Source organism: Capsicum annuum, chromosome 2, assembly GCF_002878395.1.
Source record: "Capsicum annuum cultivar UCD-10X-F1 chromosome 2, UCD10Xv1.1, whole genome shotgun sequence".
NCBI lineage: Eukaryota > Viridiplantae > Streptophyta > Magnoliopsida > Solanales > Solanaceae > Capsicum > Capsicum annuum.
In genome coordinates this window covers 112,678,068-112,686,067 of record NC_061112.1, presented here as the reverse complement: position 1 = coordinate 112,686,067, position 8,000 = coordinate 112,678,068, and the positions used below count along the sequence as shown (strand labels likewise).

At 31.1% G+C, this 8,000-nt stretch overlaps 1 protein-coding gene across 1 annotated transcript; it reads right to left on the bottom strand.

The window, feature by feature from the left end:
- Positions 1 to 1,704: 1,704 nt before the first annotated feature.
- Positions 1,705 to 4,768, bottom strand: LOC107858981. Its single transcript, XM_016703819.2, has 4 exons — positions 4,365 to 4,768; positions 3,569 to 3,900; positions 2,250 to 2,357; positions 1,705 to 2,153 (listed from the first exon to the last, which is right to left on the bottom strand). The coding sequence occupies exons 2-4, from the start codon at positions 3,863 to 3,865 to the stop codon at positions 1,845 to 1,847; spliced, it is 714 nt and encodes a 237-aa protein (XP_016559305.1). The 5' UTR covers positions 3,866 to 3,900; positions 4,365 to 4,768; the 3' UTR covers positions 1,705 to 1,844.
- Positions 4,769 to 8,000: the final 3,232 nt, after the last annotated feature.

The following is an 8,000-nucleotide window of genomic DNA, read 5'->3' as shown; positions in this document are numbered from 1 at the left end:
GTTGAATTTTCAGTCAAACCTATATAAACTCAACATGCGAGTTATTTAGAGTCAAGATAAAAATTACACTAAATTTTTTAAGTCAAACTTAATTAATTCACAGTTGAAATATCACGTTGATAACTATCAATTGAATTTCTATTTAAAGGCAATTTTCTTTTGTTTGTAAGCAAAATAAAATTGAATTTAACTTTAAAAGTAATCATATTTGAATTTATGTTGATTATAAATTTAGCGACTGCACCATCACTATTTTCAATTCCAAAAATTTCATTCATGGTTTCTCTTAGTTAATTATTTTTGTTATATTGAATTCATTTTTTAAAAAAAATTATAGGAGGAATTTTTGTAGATGAGATATATGGAGGATTTAAAATTAAAAAATAAAAAAGTTAAAAGATCTGTATAGTAAAACAACTAAAGAGATAGAAGTAATGGAAGAAAAAATATATAATATAAGTTAAAAATGATGATTAAAAGATTTCAAATTAAATGAGAGAGCTTAGAATAAGTAAGGAAAACGTACAATGAAAAGGTAAAATATAAGGATTAAAAATGAAAGAATAGTGAAAAAAAAAAAAAGAAATAAAAAATAATAAAAAATATGAAAGAATAATAAAAAATAAAAAATAAAAGTCAAAATGATTTTATTTTTGGAGGAAAAAATAAATGATTTTAGAGTTAAAAGGAAGTGGTTTTGCATTTTGGAGGAAATGATGAGTGATTTTGGAGTCAAAGGACAAAGAAGTTATTTTACAAAATTCAAGTCATTCGAGCCCTTATTTCTCACGATACCTATATCTATATATGTACTGTTACCCTATATGAATGTGAAGGCAAAAAAAATCATCTTGTCGAATATGACTGCATAAAAAAAAAGTAAGTGCACGTATTCTATAACTCAAATGTTTGTATTGTTTCAAGAAATCAAGAAAGCCTTCTCTTTTAAAACTTCCTTTTTTTGATTGAATCTTTCAATTTTCGGCTAACAGAAGAAGGTTTCTAATTTTTCTTGCGGTATTATTTACCTTAAGAAGATCTTTATATTTTGTTGGGATTTGCTTTTCGATAAAAATACTGTGGTGAACCTGCTCCGCTAATTGCACCCATCTAAAGATTTCATGCCCAACAAATGCTTTGACGTTACAGATAATTTGACCATCTCTAGTGGTGATTAAAAAAAAATTATGACGTTGAAATCTAATCAGTGTGTGTTTTTTGCAAAGCACAGTCTTGATCTCAATTCGAATAAAAAGGAGAGCTGTGGAAGACTACGTTGACAATCATCATAAAAATAGTTGTAGTTATGATGAAAGGTGCTGAATATGTAAGGACCCGTAATAGTATCTGAATAGAACAGGATGAATATAGAGATTCCTAACAAATTTGAGATGGACATGAAAAAATAATTCTAGCAACAAGTTGTTAAAACATGTAATGAGCTGCATCAACTAAATCTGGATAAGCTATATTCCTTGAGTAGAGTTTCAAATTAATCAATTTATTCTTCATGTTTGTAACCTCCATTTGCCAAGAAATCCGCATTCACTTTTATAAAGATAGATTTAACAAAAAAAATATTTCCACACTTCCTGGAAATCAAAAGGAGAAAGCATAGAAGCAGGCCAATGTGAATCATTGGAACAGTAAACAATGAGAAATTTTAAGGACACCTAAAGACTATTCTTGAACCATGAAAAGATATGTACAAGCAAAAACAGGTTGGATTCTATATTGTAATCACCAAGTTATTCAACGGACGTAGGACATATATATTCTAGTTACTGGGCACGCACAACAGAAATCTTATGGTCATTATACAAACAAGAACTCGTTACGTGGTCCTAAAACAGGTTCTTAAAAGGACTTGTGAGAGAATCAGTGGCATGTTGAAACAAACCGTAGAGGGAGTATTGCCGGAGGTTCTTAACTTCGTACCACGAGTTTAGCACATTTTGATTCTTATCTGTGCCTGAGAAGGCCAATTGTATGCTCACATTGCAGTCAATGGATCCGCCATTGCCATTGCACTTATTATTGGCGACTGCACAATCAGTTTTATTGAGGCAAACAAAAGAATCTCCTTTGCACGAATCACAGCCAAATTTCTTCCAAAACAAGTTTTGAAGGGTGCCCTTTTGAAATTCAAGTACCTGAATCAAAACAGAGGACAAAGTTCAACGATGCGGAAAAAATGATAATTTAATGTTTGTTGCAGAATTGAGATTTCCATGCAGCATAAGACTTACCAGAGTAAAGCTTGTAACGGTGTGAGTATTGTCTGCCACAAAAGCAGGCAATGATCTTGCAGCATATTTGCGTCCAGCAAAGGCAACCATATAACCACCAGATTTGCTCTGAGAAGTTGAAAAAATTCATTAAATATGATGCACTCAAAACACTAACTATTACCACTGAAAAAACATATAAAGACCAACGTATTTAATAGTGATTGGATAACGTTGTCGACAGTTAATTAGCAAATGCCCAACCTTTTCTTCAATATAGCTGGCTAGGGACCAGCTTATGTACACCTGTCTAATCCACTGAGCAGTGGGGTCTAGTCCAAAAGCACATGTTGCTGAGGTAAACCTGTTAAGGGTGACGCACACATGGGCTCACACCCAATTTTGTAGCTCGACAATTGGCTTTATTGACTCTGTATTATATGACAAAAGTTCATAACCTCAGGACATGATCTATTCTCCAGTATTCTTATTTTTCTGTTTTGTACTTTGATCAACTAAAGTGCCTTATACTTAAGAGCGAGCTTCTAAAGGCTATCTTTTTCCTGAAAAGCTTCTTCATTCTTTTTCAACGGTGTGCACCTATTTGTATATACTATAACTGATGAACATCTATGTTCTTCTCTGGCATTTAGCTCAGAGCATGAACGTTCCTATGCAAGTATGGGTGCCTATTATTTTTTTCATAAGGAGAGTGAGAACCTGAAACGAAAAAGTTCAAAGATTGATAGCTTAATCATCTGTACTGTACAGTTAAAGTGAAAGTTGGACACTCGCCACTATTTTTCAAGTGGAAAGGAAACTATTGTAAAGTAACAATTTAAGGGAAGAATTAATGACCACCATGATTGGCGTCTAAGCATCAAGTTCGCTCAATTTTTCGATGGAAAAAAAAAAGTTGGATAAAATAGTTTGGTAGTCAGCAGGAGGAAACTAAAGCTTGAGATACTCTTTTTCGTTGCCTCTTGTTGGAATCTAGAAATTCTACCAAACAAGTTAGTTAGACAGTTAGGTGGAAGGTGACAAATTTCTATTAAACTAACCTGCTGTTTCTTCCCGGATGAAAGATGAATCTACTTCATAGACAGAGATATAACCAGTCATGTAAAAATACACTCCAAACGATAATTAGTCCTCAAGGCATGAAAAAGGTTTTGTTAGTTCCCTTATCTCATCTAATATACAGTTAAAAGTATAAACACTCACACAAGCAGACTGATCAGACAGACAAAAACAAAAACAAAAAAAAAACAGAATAAAAGAATGGAAGAGAACAAAAATATAGAATGATAATAAAAGATTTGGGATGTAGGAGGTTATACAGGATTGAAGTTGCTGCTAGTGATTGTAAGGAGTGAAATCTCATCCACTTTGGGCCTAAAAACAGACAGTTGAGCTGAATTGCCAGAAAGGGAGAGCCGACGATCACATGGAGAGAGCTGAGAGTCATTGAAGAAGAATGATTCCTTTGAAGAAAACACAAGCCCAAATGTGAAACCATCCCATCTCTGAACTCTCGTGTCTGAACAAGGATCAAAAACAGGATTCGTATCTCCAGCGTGCACATTATCCATCACGATCTTCATCGACACCAAAATCAGCACCATCACAGTTCCCATCGTCACCAAACGTGATCTCCTTTTTCAATTTAATTCTGAGCAAGGAAAAATAGAACAGTTTAGAAAGTAAATGTTTCAATTGCAAGAGCTTTAGAATATTTCAAAATTGTGGTGAGCAATTAGAATCATGATTAATATCATAGCAAAGAAAGACAACAAAAAGAAAATCATATAGCAACAGAGGTAGGAGGAGATATCCTACCATCCTTATGGGTTTATAATAGAACATCAAATATTCAAATTTAGCTGCCATAAAATCATCAATAACTTATGCAATAGTCATTCAATTAATCAATTGCGCCACAATATTCATTCAATAATCAATTTTATTCAGACCCTGAATTCAATTTTTAATATATACATGATATTGTTTACATACTCCAAATCTCCTTGGATATCACAAACAAAAAGAGAGATTCAAAAGCTGAATTTATTCTTGATTCTAAAAAGTCAAAACAAGGAACAAAGAACAATCAAACTGACACAAAAATAAGATTACCCTTTCCAGCGCCTTTCAAAGAATTAGACGTTCTTCAAACCCTCTCTGAATTCAAAAAATATTCTTAATATCGATCATCTTTTTTGTGATGACTGTTTCCTTACGAAAAACTACTTTATTACCCCTAGAAGTAGATTTCAAGGATTATAACAAAAAGAAAAGAAATTGAAGGGGTCAAAATTAAGGTTAAGAATTTTTTTACTTATTTTTTGTAATTAATAAAGAAAGATTTTAGAAATTGATTGTCGGAAATATTTTGCTTTGACAACTTCGCCGGGTCATGGAATTTTGGATTTTCTACTTTGCAAAGACAGTTTTACGAGAAAAGCGGCTATATTTATGAAGTGGAAGGGAAACTATAGGCCAGGTGGAAGTGGTTCTTGTCCTAGAAACGGTTATGGAAGTTAGCGTTTTAAACACGACAATGATTAATTTTATGTTTTTGACTAAAAAAATTCGATGCCATGTTGGTTATTCGGATGGGGATCCTTCGTATCGGGGATTTGCAAAAATTTTTTTTACCACTATATTGAAGTTTTGACTTTTGATCCCTAATTAAATTTATTTGGCCAAATTTTTATGATAACTTATTTTGAAGGATGTATTTCAAACAATTATTTTTTGGTTACAAGTAATTTGTGTGTGGCTAAACAAATTTTAAAAATACTTTTGGGCAACCATTATGTTTGGTCAAACTTTTCAGAAAAAAACATCATTTCCACCCTATACTGTATAAGAAAAGTCTAAACCATATCTAAATTATATAAGTGACCTATTACACATTTTAACTATATAAAAGTGATATTATTACCTCCCCGCGACTCCCATTCTAAGGCGCGTGTGTTACACTTATTTTAGGCGCGTCCAGCCTATTAAATAACAAAAGTAAACTGCTAAACACATTAAGGAAAAAGGCATCGTTTCCACCCAAAACTATAGTCGAAAAGTCGAATCCACACCTGAACTATATAAGTGACCTATTACACACCTTAACTATTAAAAAGTGATACTTTTTACTGACTGCTGACGTGACAGCGCGTGTAAAACACTACACCACATGCAAGTGGTGGTAGCCTGGCAAGGTGTAAATAGTTTCACTTTTTTATAGTTTAGGTGTGTAATAGGTCACTAGTATAGTTTAGGTGTGGTTTCGACTTTTCGGGTATAGTTTGGGATGGAAACGATGCCTTTTTCCAACTTTTCAAAAGTGATTTTAAGTTTATTTTTTTCTTAAAGTATTTTCTAGAAAACTGTTTTAGGAAAAAAATATTCTTTTAGCTTTTCAAAAAAAGTTTGTGCTACACCACAAAAATATTTATTTTCTCTCAAATTTTGATCAATCAATTTATTTTTTAATAAAATTAAGAACTTTTAAGAAAAAACAAAGTTGGTAAAACAAACTATAAATAAATTTGTAAAAATAGCTTGTGGATAGAGCTTTGAAGCTTGCAGGTCAAAACTTAGCCGAAAATCTCCACGAATCACCAAAAGTTATGATGGGTAGGCATAGATTTATCTTGCCACAGTTCTTGCCTAATGGATCATCAAGACTTACAGTAATTAATGTTTCCATTTCTTTGAAATATCGCTTGTCACATCCTAAGGTAGTTCTCTAAGCATCCGTTAACTACCTCCCTCATTGTTTGTAGTATTAGATTTCACTTATTTGATAGTATCATTTAAAATCTTCGGTAGTTGTTCCTAAGGAAGCTCTTCTCTTGATTTGCACAAGATCTACTTTCTATCTTGTTCAAATCTTCCTTGACTTTTCTTTCTCATTTTAGTGAAAAATTTACCCCCCTTTTCAGTAAGTATTCTTCTTTAGACAAATTCAAAATTTTGAAATTAATATTTCCCCCATATCGATGAATTAACTATAGTTTTGATGGATGGGCAAGACTTGCCTTACCATGAGTATGCAGATCTTCAAAAATTCAATACAAATTATGTCAACGTTGATATTACCAATAAGTTTCACAAAAATTTCACCAATTCGTTGTTGCTTCAAAAGTGATCCTAAGTGGTCCAAATTTGATATCCAATTTTCTAAGATCAATCTCACAACTTAGCACGATATTGTATTTTAAGGGGTCGTTTGGTTGGAAAACGGGTTATGACGGGATTAGTTATGCTGAGATTAATTATACTAGATTAGTTATTCTAATATTATTTTTTAGTGGTTGTTTGATTTGTGATACTAAAAATAATATGCATTAAATTCTTTTTAAGAATAGATAATTTGTTTACAAAAATACCCTTCACCTTATTTAGCTTAATATTTTTCTTCATATTAAACCATACAAAATAAATTTAAAAGTTACTAATTTTTTTTTTTAACTTTACTAGTTTCTTTTTTCTAAAAATACATGTTAAGAAATTTATGTTGATATTTCTTAACATGTATGAAACTTTAATATTTCATGTTAATTACTTATTTTGACCTAAATTCTATAAAATGTTGATAATCTCATTTTTTATTAAAAAAATTCATCATCATAAAATGTGAAAATGAACTACTCTCATTTTCCATTATTTAGTATCATTAAGATTTGAAGAGTTAAATTATATATTTTTTTAAAAGAATTAAATTTTCAAACATTTTTAGCTATATATAAAATAATATTTTATTCAATAATCAAGCATGTCCTAAGTTAGAAAGGGAATGTCAAGATACTTTAATTACTTGTACATGATAAATTTATTAGGAAAAATAAAAATTTGAAATAAGATTAATAAACATTTCTACACAATAGAAAGACAATAAACCTTGGATCAATTTTGAATTTGATTGTATAAATAGTTTTTTTTGTGTCACTATTATTTTTTCATGACTCATCACTTTTGTAACATTTAATAAGCCCATATAATTGTTCAAATTTATCAAAATGGATGAAAATTTGTAGAGTAATTAAAATTTAAATTATAGATAAAATTGACCAAAAAAATCTAATGAGCGAACTATCAAAATCTCACACTCTCTTGAGAAAATTGAAGGAATGGTGTCTTTTAAATCTTAAATGAAGGATTGGTGACATTGACCAACTTAAAAGGTCAAACATCATTAGGAAACTTGATTAAGTTAATTGTGGACTTAATTAATATTTTCAAAACTTTCTAATCTTTTTAAAAATACAAATCAACCCAACCCACACCTCTCTTCAATCCAAATCAATCAGTCTCTCTTCTCTCGAGAGAGACAACTTCTCTTAACTCTTTTCCAACCGACAGTTCTGCAAATTTTTCCTTTCAATCCTCGGCGACTTCAACCTCCGACGATAAATAGTTGGGTTTCGAGTTCCTTTTCGACTTCAACCTTCAATCGACGTGACAGCCTTGCTCTCCGGCCACAACAACTTCAAATTCTTCATCGTTCCTTTTCTTCTTTCACAGTAAAAAATTATGACCTTTTAGTTTAAAAGAAAACGAGGAACTTAAACCAACTTCTCTTATAGTATTTGTTAACAATTTCAATATTTGTTGCTTTAATTTGAAATGAGGTCTGAATAAAACCCTAATTTCTGATATTTCTTCTCTTTTCGAAGTCAATTATGATTTTTTGTTATTTGTTGCATTTTTTGAAGTTTGTTTTTTGTTGTTTGTGTTTATACAAGCAAAACAACGATTTGAGTTGATTTG

Bases quoted from the DNA above. Each gene is read 5' to 3' on its own strand.
- LOC107858981 (XM_016703819.2), bottom strand. From the start codon at position 3,865: ATGGGAACTGTGATGGTGCTGATTTTGGTGTCGATGAAGATCGTGATG. The intron at 2,358-3,568 runs GTATAACCTCCT...TCAACTTCTCAG, and splicing joins CTAGCAGCAACTTCAATCCT to AGCAAATCTGGTGGTTATAT. The intron at 2,154-2,249 runs GTAAGTCTTATG...GTTTTGATTCAG, and splicing joins CCGTTACAAGCTTTACTCTG to GTACTTGAATTTCAAAAGGG.